General features: G+C 40.1%; 2 protein-coding genes across 5 annotated transcripts in view; both read right to left on the bottom strand.

Annotated features, from left to right (window-relative positions):
- RAD54B (RAD54 homolog B) overlaps positions 1-25184 on the bottom strand; it is a 63717-nt gene extending 38533 nt beyond the window's left edge. Inside the window, exons 1-3 of one of the 4 annotated variants that reach the window (XM_066178657.1) lie at positions 25114-25184; positions 22017-22170; positions 21192-21363 (exon numbers count right to left, since the gene is read on the bottom strand). In XM_066178657.1, coding sequence (XP_066034754.1) covers positions 21192-21363; positions 22017-22154 — 310 coding nt within the window. In that variant the 5' untranslated portion in view covers positions 22155-22170; positions 25114-25184. Of the gene's footprint in view, positions 1-21191; positions 21364-22016; positions 22171-23105; positions 23177-23981; positions 23997-25113 lie in introns of those variants that run through there. The other 3 variants (XM_066178668.1, XM_066178662.1, XM_066178647.1) reach the window with 3 other exon arrangements.
- FSBP (fibrinogen silencer binding protein) lies at positions 630-6783 on the bottom strand. Its single transcript, XM_066178692.1, has 2 exons — positions 6356-6783; positions 630-2102 (listed from the first exon to the last, which is right to left on the bottom strand). The coding sequence occupies exons 1-2, from the start codon at positions 6724-6726 to the stop codon at positions 1577-1579; spliced, it is 897 nt and encodes a 298-aa protein (XP_066034789.1). The 5' UTR covers positions 6727-6783; the 3' UTR covers positions 630-1576.
- Positions 25185-25263: the final 79 nt, after the last annotated feature.

Here is a 25263-nt window from a genome sequence, read left to right as displayed (position 1 = left end):
AGTGACAGTCAAGATTATTGTATCACAATAAAATAAATTTTAACTACAATTCTTGAAGCTCCTCAACTACACTTACATGCTTCCAGTCTTCAGTTTTCAGCAAGTACCTACCCCTGTGGTACCTGATTTCCTCAGAAGACCAACAAGGAGGTGTCAGCCTTACCTCATTGCAAGCCTGCAGATGCAGACCAATGCCCCATGCTTGCATGCAGAGGTTTGTGGGAGTGGAGAAAAGCAAATTTGGGAAAACAGTGGTGACAGGAGTGAGGAAGAAACAGTCTCCTTCCTATTGCTTTTGTTCATTCTGTTGTTGGGGCCCTCTGAGATGGGAGGCACCAGAGGAATTACATTTCCTTTGTTCTCTCTTTTTCCTTGATGCTGTCCTTCATTTCCTTTTCTTGCTGTAAAGGTTAGAGGAAGGGGAAAGCATTGTTACAGGGAATAAGGAGCGAGAGGTCTAAGGCAGTTGTGGATCCATTCACAACAGGCAGGAGACTAAGAATTATGAAGAAATTAATCATCTAGGACTGATATTTTCCACATATTTTTACTCCAGTTATGAACATTGATCATAACTAGAGAGAAAACAGCTGCTACCAGGACAGAGAGAAGAAATCAATTTTGTTTTCATTTGGGGCTTTTTATTTGAAACTAATCGAAGGTCAGAACAACAGCATCTATAAAAGAGACCCAGAATAACACAATCCTCTGTTGATTTCAAGTCACATGTTACGTACATACAGAAACTATTTTATTTCAGTAGCTTATAGTCATAGTGATATTGATCAAAGGCACCTGCAACTGTCTTGGTTGCACATGCACTGTAGTAATTATGCATGCAAATGAGCAAAGTAGATATTTATGTGGTTGATCACCAGCATAATCACTATAACTGAATACACAATCATGGTAACTGTACACACAAATTACATATGCATGCAGTTTTAAAAACCAAGTGTTGCATTCATTGTCTCTATTTTGATAGCATCCTATGGAAACACTTCTCCACTGGAAAAAATTAAAAAGTATTAACTTTTAAAAAGATGTACATTTATCCAACTGTCTACTGAACAATAAAAAAATATAACAATCCAGTAATTTTGCTTTCCAAGCTGACATATCAGCAAAATGTCACTACTGTAATAAGATTTACCAACTTGAAAAGAATAAACCATTTAAACATAGCTTCTTATTTCTCCTTCTTATATGCATTTATTTACCTGCAACTTCATTAAGATATTAAAGGTGATTATTTGAAAAAATAATGCATATGACCAAAATTTTCAACAAGAGCTGAGTTAAATTTCCATTAGCTCATCACAACTCTAGAGATAAGTGGAAATATTTTTAAAGTTTGGATTTTTATCAATCTAAACACTTACAAGTGGATTTGATTATACTTTAGACCAGAAGAGTTGGTGCATTCAAACCCACATGAGGTATTTTTCTAAGGTACCTAAACAATATGCGCTTTCACATCTCAAGCCCAGATTTTGATCCATCCATATTAACATAAGAAACAATTCTGCATTTACTATTAAGTATTTCAAAGAATATGACAGAAGTAATAAAATATTTAGATACTGCTGTATTCTGGCAGATCACGGCGTAGTCGTATTGCCTTCAGCTTCTCTACTTTGATTTTTGTTCGCAACAGTTCTTCTTCCAGTTGCTGCTTTCTTTTCAAACCATCCCTTTTTTCTTGGACATAAAGACCAATTTTTCTTTGGTTTTCTAATATTATTTGATGCTCCTCTTTCAGCATTTGTAACATCTGTGGGTCATAACCACACATCGGTCTAAAGCGTTCTCCAACCTCAAGCCTAAAAAACTCATCTCTTCTTGGTACAGGGGAAGGAGACATCATCACTCTCATATCGACTGAAGACACTGATGTTGAAGGAGACCTTTCCATAATATGCACCAGCTGGTGTTCTTCCTCTTGATCTAATTTCTCATTTTGCTGTGAGTCTATAATCAGAGAAGGAGGAGGTTTGACATCCTCTTCTGACTGCAAGTCCATCATGACTGTCGCAGGATGGTGATCCAGCATTGCCTGTGGTGAACTGGTACCAGCAATTGTTTCTTTATCGATACTAGCACTAGAACACACAAAATCATATTTAAATAATCCATTAAAAACTATTTTAAAGGCACAGCTGTAAGTAACCAAAGCTTCATTTGAATACTACTCTGCTATCTGTGCTCAAGACTCTCTTTCATTACCTGAACACCACCTGTGCCCCTCTTTCTTTCCACCACACAGCCCTGTCTTATTCAGATTTTATTGCTCTAAAGGCAGTGCAGCCAACAGAGAGCTCATCTGGTAGGACCCGCTGACACTGAAGAAGCAAGAAGGGTTATTAGTGACAAATGAAAATATAAAAAAAAAAAAGCAGCACCAAGTCATGCCAGTAACAGGAAAAAGTTTATATAATATAAAAGGTGATTTTAAAAGGACATTAATTTAGATGGAGTGGACTATGGCAGAAACATTTCCATCTCCCAAACTTATTTTTCTCCCCTTGTCTTAATGTGCTCCCTGTTTCTGATTCATGCACCCAAATATTTGGGGTTTTTTTTTCAATGTAAAATAATCACTAAATAAAATTACACAGAGCCTTGGGAAAAGAAACCAAAGCCTAAAAGACAACCCTTGCCAGTAGATTTGGGAACCAAGCTAGTCTTGCTCTTTCTCTTTGAATCATTGATCTTAATATTTCTTCTGAAGCTTCAAGACATAAAAATGTTTCCATTAAGAACAGCCTATATTCCTGTGCAATTTTTATTCAAAGAACAACACCCACTTGACTCATCTGTCTTTGTGTAAATCCCTGAGTCAGCAGCATCTCAAATCATGATTTGACATTACACTGGCTTTGATGATAATAATGGCTCAAGCTGTTCCTGACACTTGTCTACCATCAGTTGTGTTTGAAACCCTACACTTCTGCACATCACTCCTTTATTCAAGTAATGCTTTTTTAAGCCAGATCAGCTTCTTGATCTATTACTGTACAGATCTACAAAGAATACTTGCAGCATGACTGGGAAGGCAGTATAGAGTTACATGGGAACACGAATATATTAACTTGGGATTGACAACCAAGTCAGTGCACCCTCATGGCCAGGACTGTCTAAAACAGAGGTTGTAACTGGTGGCTGCAGACTCAAGACATTTCTGAACCTTTCAAAAACTGCTGCTAGCAATTAAAGGCAGCAAGTGGATCTATGATTAACATGACATTCACAGATGCTCCCCAATCCTGGAGGACTGGAGCCAGCATCTTAAATTTGGGGGTGAGCAGTGGAGTTTTTCTACACCTTAAAATGCCATCAGAGCCCTGCAAGCCACACACTGAGAAACTATCTGATTATTAAAACACAATCCTGGTTAGTAAGAGATGTGGGCTCAAATTCCCAGAAACAAAGAAGAAATGTAATTTATACATCCTGTTCCCACATAAATGCACTAACTCCTTAATGAAAAGGTGGCATGATCATAACTTCTGGATCTCCCATGGTCTTCAAAACTCTTGGTTTAAAGGAAGTAAGCAATCACAGTTGCAATTTCTGAAGGATCCTGACTTAGCCTGCCATCCATTAACATGAAAATGCATTTTCTATAATAAAAGCATGAAAGCTTCTCAGTACTCAGTTGCAAAAAGGCTCATCAGGGTCAGAGCAATATATTTTCCAAAAATAAAGCCTGTCAACCACACAAACTATTTAAACTAAAGATTCTTTTAAAACCACTGTCCACCTGAAGCAGACATTGAAAACTGACCTTTCATAAATCCCCTGAAGAAAAACCAAGATAATCTTAATTCTATTGACTGTTACCTGAGCTGCCTATAGAGTATCAATTATATCACCTTACACCCTTCTACCTCATGCCACAAAGCTTCACTTTTTCCTATATGCTTTTTTCTTACATTGTTTTAGTTCTCTCAGGATCAGAAGCATTATCCTGCACACAAATTTTCACTAGTTTTCCCCAGCGCTGAATGTAATTCTGAGTTTCCCCCCTCTTCACAACCACAGCTTCTAATAAAGCTTCTCTCCTTCTTATTTGCTGGCTCCTGGCCAGCTTCTAGCCTGAGAAAAGTGGAAACAACCAGCAGGAGAAGCAGGTCATTCTGACAAAAGGAAATGGAGAGAGAGCAGAAAGAGAAAGTAAGAGAGGTTAAATAGAAGAAAGAAAGGTAAGATTTTTTAGCATAGACTAGAGCCTCCAAACAGTGAAAAAAATCCAGCTCTTAATAGTGTAATCCACAGAGAACTAAAAAATTACCAGATCTTCAGGTAACTCTGATGAGGCTTGTTTTTTTTTTCCTTAGTCAGCCTCTTAAGAGGAAAACAATTAGACAGCAAAGAGAGAAAGAAGGAATTGAGAAACAAAAGAGCTGCCTGTATGGTGGTTACTAATGTTGTTTCTGACAACTTGACTGAAAGAAAGACAAACAACAGTTACCACAATTAGGGCATGGTGTTTATAACCCTGCAGGCACCCATGATTCACCAGGTTTTGTTTAATCACAGCGAGGTAGAAATTGCTTAAAGGTGCGATTAAGAATTTGGGCTCGTTATAAGTCATATTTCTCTCCTCCAAAACCTAAGTCATATCCTGGTGAGTTAAAACCCAAGACTGGGTTTAAAAAATTAGGGTAAAATGCAACCCAGAGAACTATCAAATAATTACATATTTGGGCAGGGAAAAAAATCATCTTTTAAATTATGTTCTTTTGCTTCAGCCCACAGTGTAGTGGCTGTTCCTAGGAACAACCATTTTGAGTAAGCAGTAATCAAGTCAGTGATCCTGGACCCGTAAAAAACTGCAAAAAATGTTTAAATTACAGGAGACAAACTCTGGAGATCATTAGCTCTTAATCATTCACTAAAAGCGTCAGTGCTTTTTATAAGCCGATCTACAAACTAAAGTTCTCACACTATTTTCCCCCCCCCCCCTTACAAAAGTTGGTAGTCAAGACACTGCAACCTTTATTAGCGCAATTAAAAGCCTCATTTTGTTCCAGAGAATTCTTTGGAATGGTTCCTCCAGGGGCATTCACCAGGAGCAGCAGCCCAGTCCAGTTGCTTTAGACTTCTTTACGCAAAGAACCCACAACAGAATATTTTTAGAGCATCTGGCATGCTGGGATTTAGACAATTGTTACCATTCAGTTCAACCAGTGGCACCATGAATCCAATTCAGCAAGTGTGCGCATGCCAGCTTTTCTTAGAGTGTTACGCTGCTGCACTCACTATCAGTGTATCTGATTAAAAAACGGAAAGTTTGCTTCCCATTAATCTGCTTGGGAAAATAAGAAAAATCAGGGCTTTCTCATGGTTGCTGGGGAGTTATTTTACTTCCCTCCCCCACTCCCTAGCTTAGTTTTTGTATCTGGAGGAACCAAAATTCGACCCAGGCATTTTTTGATCCCTGAAGGACCAATACAGAACCAGCAGAGTGTTGCAAGTCAGATATGAGGGGCATTAGCCAGCTGTGGGAGAAAGCCTGCACAGTGCCTGCCTGTATTATGTCTGGCTCAAATCTAGACAGTGTGTCTCACTTTACTGAGCAGTAAAAAAAAGAAACCTTGCAAAAAAAAAAAAAAAAAAAAAAAAAGAAGAAAACTTCTAGTGCTGTACCTCTCCATTTCTCTCTGTATTTAAACTACCTCACATACGACACAGAACTGCTTGGAGTTTAGACTGCAATTAGCTTTGCTTCAGCTTCAGGGAACCACCGTCAATGCAAGAAAAGTACAATTTAAAAAAACATTTGCACTCACAAAAGCACTGCAGTGTGGAGAATCAATTTTTTTTTCTTTAAAGGGTTGGGATTAGCTGAAACATAACATGCGAACACCAAATTAAATGAGAGAAAAAAGGTGAATAATGTTTCTTAGCTTTGTGAACTAACTTTCCTAAAAATCCTATATAAACTGGTAACAGTTCCATATGTTGCAAAATGACTGCAGTATTACCTTAAATGGAGGAGAATAGCCATCACTTTGCCAGTGTTTGAATAATCTGCCTATTAAAAGGTAGGGGAGGGGTAGAGGTTGGAGCTACTATTTCTCTTTAGATTCTCTCTTAACCCTCACTTTCCAGAGTATGACAAAGACTCTGAAACAAGCTTTGAAAGAGCTGAAAAAATTAATGCAATGCTAAGTCAACATAAAGCTTCTCATAAAACAAAAGCAGTATTATTTTTGTCATTGTTTCCCATTTGGGAATTTTCTCTGATAAACACTTCCTTTAGGTGCCTGAGCACAAGCAAAAGCCTTACAAAGTAGATAGGAGGCGCCATAATTTTCATTCAGTAACAAAATAAAAAGAATTGTCTCACCTTTGAACACCGCTCCTGTCTCTTAAACACACATTGGAAATCTGTGGAATCATCTCCACAACTTTCTTGGTTGGCTCGGAAATGCTGCTTTTACAATCTGAGTGAGTCTCCTTTTGCTGCAATAGCTCCTGTTTGGCATATTCTTTGAGCCTCTTGTACAGCGTGCGCAGGCCCTGTGCAGTACGAGGAGGGCGATCTACTCCGATGGCATTGTAGTTATCAGCTATAATATCCCAGCATTTGTTTTTTTCCACTATTACAGAATGCTTATTGGTATGTTCCTCGAGAATTTTAACATACGGCTTCACGAGTTTTAGCAAATCGAGCTTTTCAGATAAGGTAAAATTAGAAGATCTGGCCTTCCCAACCATTGTTAGCTTTGAATTAAGGAAGCCGTTCCTGGAGCCACCATGCAGTCCCTAGCTCTGCTCAGCTCTTTTTCACAAACAGAAAAAGATCAGGCTTAACTAGGCTAGTCTCATTTAGGCCCACGCCTACAAGGGAGGGTTTATTAAAATTCCTTCAGCTTAAGCTGACGCAGGTTCAGGAAATCTGCTTAAGCCAAGCCTGACCTACATAAGGCTTCAGACTGAAGAAGGCGAGAAGAAACAAGCAAAATACACTTTTGTATGAAGAGACCAGACATATGCAGGATTTAAAAACATAAAGGTTTAAAGATTAGCACATTACCCAGCTAAAAATTACCTAATTTAGCTGGAGTAACAAGCTCTGACACATCTCCCAGCTCCCTCACACAATCTCAAACTGAAACCGTGCTGGAGATGATTTTACGTGTAACGACGTCCCCCCCAAAAAAGCAACAATTGCTTTGAGCGAGGCAGGGCGCGTTACGGGGAGCGGGAGGCGAGAGGCGGCGGCGCGTGTGGAGAGAGCCCCGGCAGAGCCCCCGGCGCCATTTGCATAGAGCTGGTCCTGCTGTCAGTCACTGCGGGGCGGCATCTCCCCCAGCCGGCTGCTTACGCTCGGCCTTCGCCGCAAAGCTCGGCTTCTCCCGCACTTGGCAGCCGGCAACAGCCACCGGCACGGGGGCTTCTTAAAGAGCCCGCTGCGCTCCCCGGCCGAGCTCCGGCACCGGCAGGAGCGGCACGAACGCCTCGGTGCGAGCGGGCTCCGAGCGCGGCCGCGCCGGCCCTGCGGCGGCTCCCGGGCGAACCCCGGCATCGCCCCTCGGCCGGGGCTGCCAGGCGGCACCGCAAGCGCTGGGGCTGCCCGCAGTCGTGACAGATTGACCGAGTGCATTACGGCGTGTGGATACTGGGGTTTTCGTAATATCCACCAGCAAACAACTGACTTTTATTATATTTATCCAGGCGTTTTTTCAGGATAAAAAGAAAAAATCTGATTTTTATTAACAAGATGTGCCTCCATTTCTAATGCTTGCTCAACAACGAATCACCTTAAAGCAAGCCTTCTTCACATAAAAACGCATGCAAATTCTTGTGGTCTGAACTAAAGCAACAAATCGGAGAAAGAGAAAACCCAGCATAGAAGGAAAGGTGTTCTCAAGTACAAAAAGCAAAAACTAGTTTGAAAAATGACATACTCGACTGAAAGAGTCCGGAGGGTGGAAACAAACACCACTTGAGATAGTGGCAACAGCTTCCTAAGCTTAACATGTCCAGCCTTGAAAACAGGGGAGCCTAGAAGCAGGGGGAAGGAAAGAGAAATAATTATAGCTTGAAATAACCTAAGGCTATAAAGATCTAGGTATAAACTTGTTTGCTCTAAGGGGAAAAAACGCAAAGCAGACACAAGCCGCATTCAAAACATGAAATTCACCCTAAACAAAGGGAGACTTTTAACTGCTAACAATCAATTAGCATTTAGAATAACAAGCACTTTGGAACCATTTCTAAGACTTGGCTAGTCAGTACCACCTAACAAAACTGACCGGTCCACTTCACTGGCATTGCTTTCAAGCCAAGATTAAATAAAGCATTTTATAGTCTGAAGCCTGCTACACTTAAATTTGAGAAACAAAATTCTCTTGTGGTTAGAAGCACTGTATGAAAACCATTACTTATAAACACCTAATCCTTTCCTATTTCCCCTCACTTTGCACTTTACTACTATTAAGAATATAAAGCTGGTGGTTAGAGGTTTGGGTTTTTTAAATTTATGTTCTTAGTTGTTCTTCAGGAACTGAAAAAAAAAATGGATGTGCTTCACATAGTTTAAACTGGCACCATCAGCACTGAGGAGTCACAGGGGAGCCTACGCTGTACCCTCCACTGCTGAAGCAGTTGTGCAGTGCCCACCCAGACTCCTGACTTTTTAGAGACAAAAATAAGTCAGTGATTAAAGGCTCCTCCCCTCAGACACAAAGAGCACAAATGAACAGTGTGGGGCAGTGGAACCCCAATAATCCAAATGAAAGAAACCAAGCCCTCGGTCCAGCTGCTCCCAGGCCCCAGGGGTGAGAGACACACAGAGTTCACAGGAAAGGCTCTCTCTAGACCACCTAACAAACTCAAGGAGGGGGTTACTGCCCACTGGGTATGGGACTCATTGTGAGATACCAGAAAGAGTACTTTGGGATTGCAGAAGGCAGTACAGGATGTTTGGAGAAAGAACTGAAGGCAAGACAAGGATTAGTAAAGCGTGAAGTTGGTTTGGGAAAGAACAAGCATAGGAGGATGCTGGGGGGGGTGGGGGGAAAGGGCTAACAGAGGACAGGTGCATATAAACAGGTGGCTGCCCAGTATGGTTGTTCAGCCATGCCCTGAGCCTGTGCAAGGCAGATTGTCCTATCTGCTTGTTAAACTACATTTTTAACTGTTTTCCTGGGTGAGAGAAAGTCTCCATTCGGTGTGACCATGTGCAGAAACACAGATGCCAGCAGCTGGAGTTTGTACCACCGCAGGTCATAGGGGCCCAGGGTGCTTGAGGCACCAGAAGGCAGAGGCCAGAGCCCAGGCACATGGCCTGTGTCAGTGTGTGACCTCGGGCACACTCCAAGCCAGACTAGCCACGCAGAAGGCTTGGGAGCCAAGCAACAATGAGTCTGGGGCAGATACTGCAGAGACCAGGTCTGAGAATTGGCTACCGGAGGGACACCAGGACACCTGGGGCAGGCCACTGGTCAGACCAGCTACCAGAAAGACCCAGTGCGTGTTTGTGCGTCAGCTGGGAGACCACGGGATGCAGGGACCAGGAACTAAGCAGAGTAACAATTTAAAGCCACTTGCTGGAGGATCCATGTTGTATACAGAAGCATTTGCCACAAACAAGCTTTCTTCACAGTCAGCCAGTGAATGGAAAGGATGAGGCTGTTGAAGCTGTGTTTGTTTGTGTGAGTGCTGAACTTTTTGATGTCTGGCTGTATATACACATATAGTGTGTATACATGCGTCTTGAGGATACATCCTTGTGGTCCTGGCCACAAAGAGCTGCAGCAGTCTCCTCTATAATGGGCTACCAGATGCAGCAACTCCCAGTATCAGACTTACCAAAACTTGTATTATGCTATTACCTTAGTGCTTAATGTTGCTAGAGAGACTGTTTCCACACTAATGTAATTAGAGCAAAACACTGCTGTAAAGTTTTCTTTTGAGCAAGTGCCTGATGAAATGCCTGAATTACATATTGTTCTGCATGAGGGTAAAATAACCCTTGTAAAAACCAAAGCTGGCTGCCAACCAAGATGTTTTTCCTTACTTTTTTTCTTTTTTTTTTTTTTTTTCACTTTTTAAAATAGCTCTGCTCATCAGCCTAAGGTCATATCAGTACTTGAATGAGAAATCAGAGAATATGAAAAGCCTGAATATTAATGACATGTATAGACATCTTCAAGCTAAAACAATAGGTGTAGCTCCAAGACAATTACAAAAAAACCAAAGATGTTGCCACAATCCACCCTTCATCCTACACCTTTCACCAACACTAGTACTTATGCAACACAGTGCACAGCCAGTTCAGCAAGATGATCTAACCACAGAATAATCTATTTATTTTGCAAGCATAAGAATTTAATATGAATTTAATAATTGGCTTAAGTCAACATAGATGTGGGATATTGTCAAAATAGTCATTTCTGCCTCCCCAAACCGTGTCATGTTCCTGCCCCTTCACTGTGCTGATCTGAGCACTCACAAATCTGGACAATTCATATTAATTTTTTTTTTCTGAGCTGGGTTAGTTTTAATTACCAGCAGTTCCCTAATCCAGTATGCCACAGGACAAATAACTCACAGAAAGAAATATATTGAAAAAGCTTCTTCAGACTCTTTCTTGATCATTGTAGGGTGAATTGCAAACCATATTCCTAAAGACCTGTATTACCACAACTGAGGGGACAGCAAACCACAGGAAGCAGGAGAGAAATTCTGCTCACCACCGAAGAAAATAAACGTACATGCACCCCTTACATCACTTCACTGCCTTCTATACCTCCTGTTTTTGCTGTGAAAATTAATACCAGAAAATGAGACAAACTGCATCCTGGAGAACTATTGAGATGAATTAATCACACCTAGTGTCAGGAATCAAAGTAGCCAACTCACTATGAATTACTGAAAAAGCTCAATGGCCACAAATTTTACAAGTGATAGGTTTGTATCACAGCCACTAACTGCATCAAATGGCCCATGTAAATTTAGACACATTATAAGACAGAACACCCTGAAAAGGAGAATGTCTTAAATCAGCAATTGGAAGGGAGAGGGAGGATCTTTTATCACACAGAATCGAGAAAGAATCTCTCCATGACAGACTTAAAAAAAGAATTACCATAAGGTCCATGAGACAAAGGGAAAAAGACATCTGAGAAAACTGAGGATGCCCTAAGAAAGAATGTGTCTTGAAAGACGCCATTTGGAACAGAGAGCAAACATGAATGTTGAAAGGAATGACACCAGTTTAAGTGATTCAGGCTGGGACCTTCTAGTGCAAAAAGTATCAAATCAACAGACTGCTAAACCCTATGAAGGTGCTCTGCCCACAAAGTGGTAGCCCCAGGATAAGTCTGAAGGACTTGTGTTCTTATTTGGTAATATGCAAGCAAACCAGCTCTGCAGAGACCTGGGGCTAGCATTTGCAATCACCTAGGAGCCTGAAAATCCTCGAGAACAAGAGCATGATTGCAAGATATGAATCAATGCTAAAATGAAACCCTGGTACCTCTGTGCTTACAAAAAATGTAGAAAGATTCAGCAGCTAGGAAGGGGTATGTTACACATCACGGAATATACTGGGCTATTATGGCAGTGGAAACATTTGGCAAGTATCAAGGCAGTTGCTCACCCTTGCAAATGAATTTGGCAGCTGCATAAGATGAGAGTGTCTATAGGTAGTAAGGGCTGCAAAACTTCCATTAGGTCATCATATAGTCCTGTCTACTGACATGACAGCAAGACAGTGCCAAGTCATTCGATCTGCCTGTCTTTAAGAGCCTGCTGAGCAAAGGGTGGGTAAGAAAACTTGCAACTTGGAAGGTTTTTCACAGGGACAGTTTCATGGGTGGTGTCTAAAGCTAAGGGGTGCAGGCATTATTCACTAAGGAGAGGGTTGAAGATGACAAAGTTTTGTGAACCAGAAGTTGTAATACAACTTCACCTGGAAGTTACAGTGCTTAAATACATTCACACTAAACCCTTTAGAAATAATACTTTTAGGTCATTTGTGTTTCAAATGGCTTTCTCATGTCACTTGATTTTTTTTTCTCATTTTCATCAGCACTTTCACCATCAGTTTTATACTTTATTGTTCTTATCTTTGCTGTACCTGGACCTCTCAGACCACTCCATTCCTTTCTCCTGCACAATTATTTCTAAACCTCTGTCCTGCATGGGAAGTGAGACAAATAAAGCAAAGCTTTAACTCTTTTCTTTGTCCAGCATCTATTTTTGTGATCAGCATCTAGCATGTATTAACTTCCAACCTCTAACAGTTATTGAAACTGCTGCAAGAATAAGGGTTCCAGCCTGCTCCAGAGCTCTTAGCTAAAATTCCAAGCATAAAAGATAGACACAGTTCTGTCTCCTCTGCTGATATAAGGCATTCTCTCAACATTTAGCCCACTGAAATTGGGAATATATGAATTAGCCAATTGAAATGCCCTCGATGCCAAATTTTAAAGAATTTATCTTCATCTCAGTGTGACATTTCAACACCCACACATTCAGATCAGTAACCATCCTTCAAACTAAGTTTGGCTTAAAGCCACAGGACTCTAAAATACTATATGACTGTACAGCTCCATGAAATAGCTCTTTACTTTATAAGTTGTGTCCTTAAAAATAGAAAAGCTAAGAGCCCCATTATTTACAAATTAAGAAGTGCGTCCATTCCCAATACATGCTTATGCCTTCTCTGATCCTCTCTCCCAACAAGCTTTTTGATGACTAATCAGAAGCAGCTGAGAAATACAGAAGTGCGTTGGAGGTTTGAGCACAAACGGGACAGGACTACTGCTACACATTCCTCGAGCCTTTATTGCGGCGTCAGTCTCATAACAGGGTTTTAGACAACTGAAAGGTGGCAACAGCTCACGTCTGCTGGCAGCAGCCAAAGATTTCTTTGTTACAGGGCATTTTAAAAACTTTCTAGCCAACAGCACGTTGCTAAAGCTTACAGACAATTTTCTAGCCAATCACTGAAAGCACACGTACACCTGCTTCAAACAATGCTTGCTTGTGTGCTTTCTATTAACAATAAATAATATTCCATTATTAAGCTTAAAACTTTCTACTATCTTGCTAAGCATATTTTTCTGCAGTCTTAAGATCTATTCTAGCCAAACCTAAGACTCAAACTATTGTTTCATGTCCTTGCTTGCTGTACTATTGTAACTTAGCCTACTTTCAGCCTTTGCAGTTACAGCTAATTCTAAATTCTTCTGCTCTGTTTCTGGGGCCTGCTTTCACAGCTTTCTGAAAGCCGTCTCATCTTTAGTATTTACCACAAGAAAGGTTTGAAAGTATGATTTTCGCAGGATATTTTCCCTAAATTCTCACATCTTCACTAGCAACATAGCCCCTAGGAAAACAAATAATGTAAGAGAAGCCAAGTTTCTGCAAGTTTCCCATTTCGTTAATAGAGAGATTAAAATTTTGGACGTTGTGCTTTTACATACCATCTTGAAAATCCTACCCTGTGCACTATTCCCTGCATTTGACAGAGAAACAGCTTTCTCCATTATTCTAATCTTGCTCAGTGGATATTTTGAAGACAGTGAGATAACCATCTTATCATTATCTTGTTGGCTCAAGGAAAGTCATATTGTGACAAAGCTTCTGTTTCAGGGAAAACTTTAGGCCCAAAGCTAAAAGCTGGGACTGAACTCTAGTTAGGCTGACATGGTAACAAAGGGGATCCAAACAATAAGAACAGCCACAGAAAGATTTGACAACTAGCTTTGAAGGCATCCAGGCCTAGTCTGTCATAATACTCATGATAGCTCAAGAAAACCTCCCAGTTCCCTTCAGTAAGGCATTTCTTGTCCCTCCACCTGATAGCTGCATTCCCTCATCTTCCTGTAAGTCCACCTTCATATCTTTTGGAGACAGGAGGGCTGGGAATATACACACTCACCAACTCCCCAGACTCCAAACTAGGACTTTACAAAGAGTGAGGGAAAGGAAAATAAAAACACGTCAGAAAATGTGAATAGCCATGTATTTCTCTTTTGCCCGTCTTATATTCACATAGCCTGATAACAGATTTTGAAAATCAAAATAGAAGTAAGAAACTATGTGTACAGCTCCCCTCAGAATGGATAAGGGAATAGAAAGAATTATTACTGATAAACCTGAATGCTTTACAATAATCTCTATGCAGGGTATTTTCCAAGTTCCTCATTTTTAAAGTTACAGTATTAGATAATTTCTTTTTTCTGTATATTGCAGACTATATGCTGTGTGCTTGCATGCAACTCTAGGGAGCTAAATTGTAATAAATATATTGGCATAGTAAGTTCATTTCCCAGCACATTCCCTGCCAGTCCTTGGAAAGGGGTGTTTGCTTTTTATCTGCAGTTTCCAAGTAGACCTCTCCTTCTGCATGAGTATTTAAGTCTTTCTGCTTGTTTGCTTATAAATTTTAATTTTCAGTAACTTAATACCTTTTTTAAAAAATGCATGAAAGACTATCATCTTTACATGGAGCACAGCTTTCTTCAATAAAGGATATATCACTGCTCAAAAGTAAAGAATGTGACAACTCATATTTTTCATTGTAAAGAAGCAGCCACAGTTCCATTTATTAGACAAGTTACTACTGTGAAACTTGTATTTTAATCCCTCCAACTTCTTTGGGAAATGTTGAATATTTACATCTAATATAATTCTTTTTCTATATTTTCTGATCATGTAATACTCTTCTGATTTCTGGTTTCCTCCCCCTCTCCTTCATTATCTTCATTAGCTCAAACGCAAAGCACATTTAACTGGGGCAAATGAAAAGTACATTTGTCTGCCAATTCACTGCTCTTTTCTCCAATGTGTGAATATCCTGGTTATATCATCTATAATTACATAAAGCCTAGTTATTCATATGACAGCAAGATATGATCATACCAAATTATAAATTGGGTTGTACTAACTGTGGAAATATCCCACTAGAATTATGCAAGTCTGGATTTGTTTTACAGCAACACTGCAGATGGCTGCCCCATCCAGGAAGGAGTTGCTAAATATTATATGAGATACTGCCTTTGGTGGTGAAGCTGCTGTAAAGTTCCTTAGTTCCACCTCACTCTTGGCCGCTAATTCTACTAGCACCATGTATCTCAGCACTCAGCTGGTGGGCATCCCAAATTGAGGATGAATAAACACAGTTAGGAATGTGACAACAGCCCAGGGGAACACCGAGTGTGCAGCAGCAGAGTGGAAAACATCATTTCACACCCCAAAGAAGAGCACCAAGTAAAAGGCGCTGTCCTGAGGAGATGTCAGAGAATCCCAAAGCTACAGAGCAGAAAACACAAGACCCACTGTGACTGATGTATAAATGAACACTTCTGGAACCAGCATCCAATCAGATACGGACAATTTACCTTATGATGTATTTACATCAATCCAGTTTTATTAACCAGTCCCCATCCCTTGAGATGGACTGATCAAACAGGCAGAGATGACTCCTCAACAGTAAAGAAACTATCCTGGATTGAGAATAAAAGTGCCTATAAATTTATCTATTTACTATTATAAACTATTCTTCTAGAACATTGCAGGGAGAAGAACATTTTAAATCATAAAGATCTATCAAAGTAATTTGATACTATTTTGAATAAGAAATTACAACAAAATTTATGGACTTGTGAAAATCTTACTTGCAAACAATGCAGTAATAAATTACTTACACTCAGGCATCCAGTGTGCTTGGAAATTATTAAGAGCTACAGATGATTATGGAGTATCGTTTATGCAAAGATTTAACTGCTTTACCAGCTGTTTATAAAAAACTTTTAAAGAGCACACAGAACTGCAGCTACACATGCAGCTCCACCACTAAAACAGACTGACTCAAATATCTTTTCTAGTTCATCTGTGAAGTGCAACAACAGGAATTAAATTAATACTTGTACTTTTGCAGATATCAAAGTAATTCTAGGAATAATCTGCTTCATTATGAGATGCTAGGCATGAATGTTTTAAGTTCTGTTCCTAGAAACCATAAGTAAGCAGCTAGACTGAAACTGTGCAGTATGAAAGTCCTGAAAATAATATTTTTTAATCCTCTGATTAAAAGTGACAGGTATTTGATTGCCACTGTCATAAATGAACACTGGATTTTCTCTTAATATTCACATTAATTGGTTAAAAGGATTTCATTCATATCAAGTGATAAGAGGTATCAGACAGACCTGTAACAGTGTTCTAGAAAGCTGATGGAACCACATTATAAAAAATGATTAATGGTTAAGTATGCAAAGCATCCAAACCTTACAAATGTAGACAGTAAACATGAGCATTCCAGGGAAGATAGAGAAAATATATTCAAAACTATATACAAATAGTAAGTACAGTTGATATCATCAGCATGAAAGACATTCAGAAACATCTATTTAGAGACTTAGGGTGAGCACATTATAACCCCATTATGAAATACAGCTACAATTTGTCCTCATTATTAGCTTAAAGATACTATCTGACCATGACTTCTGGCAAAGTTCCTCTTGGAAGATGGATTAGCAGATGTTAGTGATGGATGAAAGACAAGATACTCTTGAACCAAAAACCAGCCAAACAGGAGGTGAGCTGTAACAGAATAAAACTCTTTATCCATTTTTTCTGTTCACCTACATCCAGTTCAAATAATGAAATCTCAGTCCAACTGGAATATTGTGTCTAAGTGTTCAAGTGAAAGAGCTGCTCATTTCCACACAAAAAAGATCAAAACACAGCAACATTCTCCTAGATTAAAAGTACCAACAGAAAGCAAGCTGTAAACTTAGATAATAAACTTTAATTAAATTATGTATGCTTTATATAAATAAAACATATATTAAATCCTTAAACTGGGTAAAAACCTCAGTTCTTGCCAATCCCACTCACTTGCAACACTGAGGAAATACTTAGTATAGTTTAGGGATCTGCCGGTCCATTGTTTCTTCAAATGCAAATTATTTGTATTTTCTTGTTATTGCTAATAGAACTCAGAATGTCATGAGGACAAGTGGAAACCAAGCGCTTGAGAGGTGCAATAATATCCTTCCATTTATTGTTTTGTTTTCAGTTACTGGTAAATAGTTTAGGAATGTTTAAATAATTTTCATTTTTAAAGAGCATGCACACTTAGCTGAATTTTTTGGAGACATGGGAGAAAAAGTATTAGTGACAATGTCAAATAAATTGCCTGTCTCCCAAAGATCCATTGTGTGAACAAGTATTATATTCTGAATACAAAACAAAGGTATCAAAGAGATTGCCATGTTCATTCCGCTTAAAAGCAAACAAATACCAATTCTTAAACAAAGAAACATGTAACTTTATTTTCCAGCATTTAGAACTTATAATCACAAGTCATAAACTGCTCAAGGAACATGTTCAATATCTTACAGTTCAAACACTCCAAAAATCACAACACATACGTAGGTTTCATTCAACTGTTGCTACAAATTTGTTAAATATCTCTGGAAATACCTCATTTCACAGATTTTCAGAGTCCTTTGCACTTGACTTTTATTAATGGCATTTTAGGGAAAAGGTTTTTATAAAAGAAGCTTAGAAAAACAAGGGGTTTTTTTTAAGCCAGATATGCTATAATTTTTAGATTGATTCCATCTAATAAAATCCTTACTTGTCTGCTCCAAGAAATGGACACCATGTGTCAGATAACTGAGTTTTTGGGTTTTTGATGTTTAGGTTTTTTTTGAAAGAATGCACAGCATTTTCAGGGCTGGGTTTCAGACAGATTAGATCTATGAACAGTGCAGTTGTCCAATGGTTCACAGGTGTTTCAAAAGAATTTCAGTGGTACTTAAGGTATTTATTTACACATTCCCCTGCTGCACTGGAAACCCAAACAGCAGCTTTGAGTGTGATATATAACTATCAAACTCTTTATCATCTGCATTGAATGATATGGAGACAGTAAACCAAAATAATGCATACACACACACTTTTTCAATCTTAAAATTACTTTAATGCCCCTTTAACAGAGAAGCATGAGGCTCCAGAGACTGAGAGTCAAATATAATTCCATTACAATATTAATAATAATAAAAATCCCCAACTGACTCTGGTTTTCACAACTGTTTTCCATTACTTCTGAATTTCATACCAAAGCCAGCTTTGACAAAAAAATTTACCTTCACACTACAAAGGAGGTTATGATTTACAAAATCAATGTAATCGCTACATTAGTTGTAATGAATAGCAGACAAAAGTGATGTAAAGGGCAGAAATTGTCTTGGAAAATCTTAAGTTATTAAGAAATTACTTAAGCTTTAAGGAAGAATCAATACAGGATTGTTTTCTCACAACAGTGCTTGCATCACCAGTGAACCTGAAAACCATAACTAACACTGACATTAGACTTCCTTCTTTTATACCACATTTCATGACAGCTTTTCCAAGGCTTGCAGGGTTAGCCTCATTCTGCAGACATAGAAAGGGCTTTGACACAAAATGCGTTCTTCAGAAAGGCAACGGCACATCAACAGAAGCAGCTCACCCAGTTTCACTCCACAGCTTTTTGGTTCTTTTTCTAAAGTCATCACACAGGACCCACACCAGCTGCACCCAGAATTCATGATACGGAAAAGACATTTAGTATCTTTTCCACTTCATAACATTTTTTGCTGGAATGACTGCTGATTTCCCAGATTATTTTGGAATTAAATCCACTATGTATCTTTCAAGTGCACTGCTAAGCAGAACTAGCAGATACAAATTTTTGCTGATGTACCTGTAGGGAAGCTTGACCCCTCAAACAACGTGTCCATAGACACTGAAAATTTTCGTCAAGTGGAGGCTTCAGCTGGAAGTTTCAGCATGCAGCAGATAAACATGAAAGCTGTAAGACTTAAGAGACATACAGGGAGGCTGAATTCCCCCACATTAGCTCTGCCAAACAGAGAGCATACACTCTGGGTCACATGCCATGCCAGTGGCAGCATCCTATCAGGGCTATCACATTCACATTTTCTGGGACTGACACCCAGAAAAAAGGGTCAATGGGAAAGGCTCTTCAAAGCATCTTACAGAATGGAGGGCGTTGCTGCCTACCAGGCCTGGCATTTGTGCAATCCCCAGATAGAAAGGGCTTTGATGGAGAAAGAAAGAATCAAAAACTATACAGACATGCAAAAGGGACAGACAAAGATGGTTCAGGCAAGAACAAGCACAAAACAATAAAAGGAAGAAGGCAGCCACTTTTAAACAGATGAAGGTCAGTAATCTTCCTCAGCAATGCACTGCATCCTATTGCCAGACCAAGTCCCATCGTCCTACTAAACTACATTTCTAGATATTTCCCCAGGTGAAAGCTGGAGTTGGACCACACACAGGTTACAGAGCTCAGGTACCAGCTATGTCAGCAAGCAGAGAGGCCAGAGACCAAGTACCCTGACTGGATATACTGTGTGAGATTGCTAACACCAACGTGGACTAGCTGGCCAGTAGGATAAGAGGCTTGGAAGCCAAATACTGGAGCAGCCATGAGTCTGGGCCAGATATTGGAGAGACCAGAGGGTCTGAGACTTGACTACTGGAGGGACCAAGAAGTCCATGCAAGTTACTCAAGAGACCAGGACATCTCGGGGGTTGGCTCCTGCTAAGTTCAGCTACCAGCCAGAAATATTTGTACGTGTGCACCTCTTGGGCACAAGGCAGCTGGGAGATCGCTGAATCCAGGAGCCCACCACTAGGCAGACCAAGTGGCTCAGACGAGTTCCTGGCAGGACCTACAGTGTTCTTCTGCCTGTGGGAGTGCAGCTCTGCATACCAGCAACTGGACTGGGAGCTGTGGGCACATGAGGCACATACTGGACACACACTGGGGTGTCCAACAGAAGCCAGCTACTGATCAGACTGAGTGCATAAGGTCAGTTACTGGAGAGATCTAAATTCTTTGTCTGCATGTGTATTTACATATAGATACATGTGTATTCATATGTTTTTCCACAAATAGGCTTTCACCTCAAGCAGTCAGAGAAGGGAAGGGATATGTCCCTGTCCATGGACAAGGGATGTGTCCACTGCTTGTGCTTGCCTGAGTGCTGTGTCCCATATCCATGTTGGCCTATGTGACCAGTTGTGTATGTGTATATAGGACATATGTGTGCCTATTGGGAATAATTCCCTTTTGGGAATTAGCTTCACTATTGGCTGGACCTTAGGACATGGAACCATCAGTTTTGCTTCAATGAGGCTTCAAAATTTGAGAGGTCTTATAACAAACAACATTAAATACGACTGTTAAAGCCTTCCAATAATTCAACGTGATAAGTGGCCCTGAAATGCTCTTTTAAAACTTTACTCACTACACAAAGTATTATTAATTAAATGAACCTTAAACCATGATTATCAGTGTAATTAATTATGAAGAAACAACAGTGAAATAACTGTTAGACAGGTGTTTAAAATGCCTGAGCTGGCTCCAGAAGGAGCGATTTTCATCCATCAATATTAGTAACCCAGTTCAAGTGCCAGGCTTTCAAGATATACTTGGCCCCTGAGGTCATACACTTGCGTTCACACAACACAGAACTGTGCTGCATCTGTGGTCAGGGCACACCAACACTGGGAAATGAAAACACTCAACCTTACAGTGTCGTTCAGGTCCACCCAAATGCTATAGTTCAGACACTTTAATGTCTTTGCAGTGCTTACTACCCCAGTTTCTTGGAGGCATGCATTTCCAGGGCACAGCTGAAGAAGTGCAAACCCACAAATGAGCAAAGTCAGCTCTGCTCTGTGGATAAAGTTGGCTTAAACCTTAAGTGCCCACTGGAGACACTGAAGAAAAGAAACCCTCATGAATTCTGAAAAAAAGAAACCTGAATCCATTCAGAATGGTTAGCTTTCTCTGCATGAGGTCAGCAAGGTCTCCAAATTACAACACTTTCCCACTATTTAAGGTCTCACAATTCTTGTATTGCACCAACTTTAGATTAGAGTGAGTTGACTGTAAATGCTCTTCTGAATAGTATCACTACCAACTGGCCTCCAGAACACCTTGGTTCTTTCCTTTTTTATTAAGAAATTGGTTTAACACTTGTTTCTTTCACTCTATCCAGTATAACACCAATTATGCCACCGCTGCACAACATTTATAACAATACTTCACAAAAGTTTAGTATATGCAGTCTGTCATTCATAAGCTTTAAAATTCTCTTATGATACATGGTAGTAAAAAAGAAAGAGCATCTTACCAGCTTTGGGCACATTTAGCATTTTCATTTCTGCCTTGCTACATTTATCAATGCTGAAACATGGTTTTGTCTTTACTTTTCCAGTTGATTCCACAGACTGTGTAAAATTTTCATTTTGATTCTGACCATTTATTTTAGACAGCAATGAAGCACCTCCCTCTTTCTCATCTATCTGCAAAATACAAATAAGTTCGCAATAGTATTTCTTTCATGCAGGTGAAGAGAAATAGAGAAAAGAACAACAAGAAAGGATTTCAAGACATATTAATTGTCATTATCAAATTGTTACATAAATGTATACATCTCTGCAAAACTATATGTGTCACAACAAAAAGTGTGTGCACATAATACCAAACACTTGTGTAAATAGTTTATTAATTTAGTTTAACACAATTCTTCTGTAGATAAATAAATAAAAATTGTGCTGCTCTACTGTGTCAATATTAAAGGTTTCAGAGAAAGTACCTTTGCAGCAGAACTGCAACCCAGCATACTGAGACTTTACGACAAGTATCCTGGCTTTTTAACTGCTTTTACAAAGAAAAATCCAATAAAGCTCATGCCAAGATGCAATCCCCACCTCCTTAACACTTGAGAATTGCCTTTGGGCTCAATACTGATTAATTTTATTTATTTGAAAAACATTTTCTGCAACCACTCCACAGTGAGAGAAGCCTAACCTGACAAGCAAGATCAAAGGTACTGACAGCAACACTATCAAAATTTGTTCTGAATAGATTATAAGCAAAGATTGGGGTAAGCTCAGATGTTATCTTTTAATCACAGTATTGTACAAAAAACTTCAAAGTGCACTATTCAGTTTACCTCCTTTAACTTAATTTCTTGGTCCATCTCCTTAGTTTCATTCTTGAGACAAACAGCAGTACATTTTCCTGGTGGTATAAACCTTGGCTTTTTGCCTGCATTTCCTAGGACTTGACTGGGAGCTGCAGATCGCCTCATGTTCAGTTGTACTGCTCTGCAGGGTGGACAGGAAGGAAGGAAGCAGATAAAGACAACTGTAGTCAGGATAGGCTTTAAATCTAAAAACATATCCATAGATGACAACAAAGGCACTATTTCAAAATATAAGAGAGCTTGCAAGATCTTCAAATAACAATATTAATTCACAAGCATAATAATATTTAAGGAAAAGCAGTATCATTGCAATGCTTTGTTCAAGTGCTGAGAAGGATCAACTACAGCAAATTCTGCAGCTGAACACCTCGATTTTCATTTTAAAAGCCACTAATGCAGTTCTCAAGAGCAATAAATGCTCTGGAGATGCACAGTATAGGGCTACTTAACAAACTTATACCAGTTTATAAAAAGAAAGACAATTTTAAATGAAACTTACCATTCTCTACACTTGAAACATAACATTGAAAACCCCTTTATTAGTGCACAATGAACAATGAATCCTGAAGGTATTTCTCATACCTGGGACCAGCATTTTGCATTGAACAGTCAATTACATTAGTCATTCAGGTTCACCATAATAAGATAACATACAGCAGAAAGTTATCTCAGAATTACAGTGGATATTATTGCTCCATGTTATGTCCACTTGAACAGTGGAAGGACTGTATTATAGATTTTCTCTCAAAATATAAGACCAGTATTCCCCTGAGCAACATTAGGAAAAACCCAAACATATACCAACATTAATATGACAAAGTTTACTTTGCAACCAATAGAAAAACAAGTTATAATCTTAATGCTTCAAAGCAGTAGATAGAAATCAAACAAAAGAAGAAAACTCCAACAGAATAACACAGCAGCTGAAATGAAGAAGGCAAGCACAACTTACACTACAGTTACAGGTTTAATTCTCCATTTATACACATTTCTTTTAAATGATCCCCCCAACTACTAGGTTAAAAATAAACTATAATACAGATTGCAGAATCAAACCTCTGTACCATCTCAACAACATGTTTGCATCCGGCTGCAACAAACAGTGTGTTTCTGCACCTTTTTTGGTGCTACTCTGCACTCCAGTGGCTTCCTGGGGCACAACCACTGTTCTTTCCAAGGTTTGCACTGAAGTAGTGGCAGAGGACTGCCAAAACACTTTACAAACATGCAGAGACCAGTAGCAGGAGTACTGCCCTCTCCCCAATATCTGCACAATTAGTATATATATGATGCTGTTACTAGACATGAATCTCAGGGACAAAATGGCCTCAACTGTTGTCATTTACACTGTGGCTGTTATTAAAAATACAAGGAAAGAAGCTTCCGACTGTGTCTAGAGCAGTTTACTTAAGTTAGGCTTACCTAACAACATATGAATTTTAGTTAACCCTATGCAATAAGGGAGTAGCTTGGTTTTTATAACAGGAGGATCTGTAGCATGAAAAGCCACTGTGAACACTGCAAAGGTGTCCAGAACCTTCTGAAGGAGCAGATTGCAAGTGCCAGTGCTCAGCACAGCCAGCTTAAGGTGCCATGTGAATTTGAACAAGCTCTCTACCCAACTGCACAGTGATGCCTGGGAAAACAACACAGACCCCCACAGGGCTCTACAGGAGAACACACATGACTGCAGTGCCACACTAACCGTGCCCACTGCACTCGAGCTTCTGTGGAAGAGAGAAGCTGCACAATTCATAAACTGCACATATCCATGATTAAAGTGCTCTGGTTCCCAAATCCATCTGCCCATTGCACTGTCATTTGGTCTTAAACCATAAAAACAGACTCATTAGGAGATTTGAAAATTACTAAGACATTCGAAGACACTACCCTTAATAACTTAGTAACTTCACTGTCACCAGTGTTACCTACTTGCAACTACGAAGATCCTTATGGGTTTGTGGGTTGTAAAATTAAATACTGCATCCAGAAATACATCTTTGTCTTTTAAAATACAAGTTTTCATAAAATATAACAAAAAATATGTTAAAAAAATTACAACCAAAATGTTTATGTTTTGTCCTTTACACTATTACAGGATAGAATTAGAACATCAGGGATGTACAACAAACCACTGATGCCAGATCTTTCAGGTAAGATCAGAGCGTTATAAGGCAAGGAACGGCTTGCACCTAAATGAAAGACATGCAAATATGCCCTTTTCTCCTCAGAGACAGCACCAATACACCGGGGAACCTCGTACTTGCCTTACTATTAGGTCTGGTTGCAGGGAGACAGCTGTGAGCAATGCAAAAAGCACCGCTCGTAGCTTTTATTAGCAACCAGGCCTGACCAAACCCAGTGCACCACGAAACCACAGCCCAAACCGTCTGATGGGTGCATCTGCTTTGTCAGGCGTTGAATTCGGTTCTACTTTTGTCCTTAAGGGCACATTAATAGCTGCATTAAAAATGAAATACACATAAAATAATGTTTCAAGATTTTACAATCCGACTCAACACGGTGTGCACGGAGCTCTGCTAAAGGCGGCTGCAATGCCCATCTCGGCTCAAACTCAACAGCCTGCTCCCGGAGTGTTTGAAGAGGCACTGCCGGCACAGACGGAGAGGCAGGACAGGGGCTGTGAGCACCTGCAGAGACGTGACGCGGCATCAGCTTTTACTCAGGTAAATTGCAGGCAGCGGGTGCATCGCCGTGAACATCAACATTACTGAAAAATCGCTTCAGATCACAAGCAGCTGTAAGGAATTTTTACAAGGGCATGTAGTGATAGGACAAGGGGGGAATGGCTTCAAACTGAGAGAGCGGGTTTAGATTAGATGTAAGGCAGAAATTCTTCACTCTGAGGATGGTGCGGCACTGCAACAGGTTGCCCAGAGCACTTGTGGATGCCCTACCCCTCAAGGCCAGGCTGAATGAAAGACTGAGCAACCTGATCTAGTGAAAAATGTCCCTGCCCACAGCAGAGGGGTTCGAGTTAGATGATTTTTAGGGTCTTTCCCAGGGTCGCTTCCACCGGGCCCCCCGCCCGCGGCTCCCGTACCTGCGATCCCGCCGCCGGTCCCGCCTCCGCGCTCAATTGTCCCGCCGCGCTCTCCCGGCAGCCCCACCGGCCGCGACGCGCATGCGCCCTGCGCAGCCTCCCCTCTCTGCCGGGTGCGCGTGCGCCGGGGCCGTGCCGATGGGCGGGGTC

This window comes from Chamaea fasciata, unplaced genomic scaffold, assembly GCF_029207755.1.
Source record: "Chamaea fasciata isolate MVZ Bird 193981 ecotype frontalis unplaced genomic scaffold, bChaFas1.0.hap1 SCAF_1, whole genome shotgun sequence".
Classification (NCBI taxonomy): Eukaryota; Metazoa; Chordata; class Aves; order Passeriformes; family Sylviidae; genus Chamaea; species Chamaea fasciata.
This window is presented reverse-complemented; position numbering and strand designations above follow the sequence as displayed.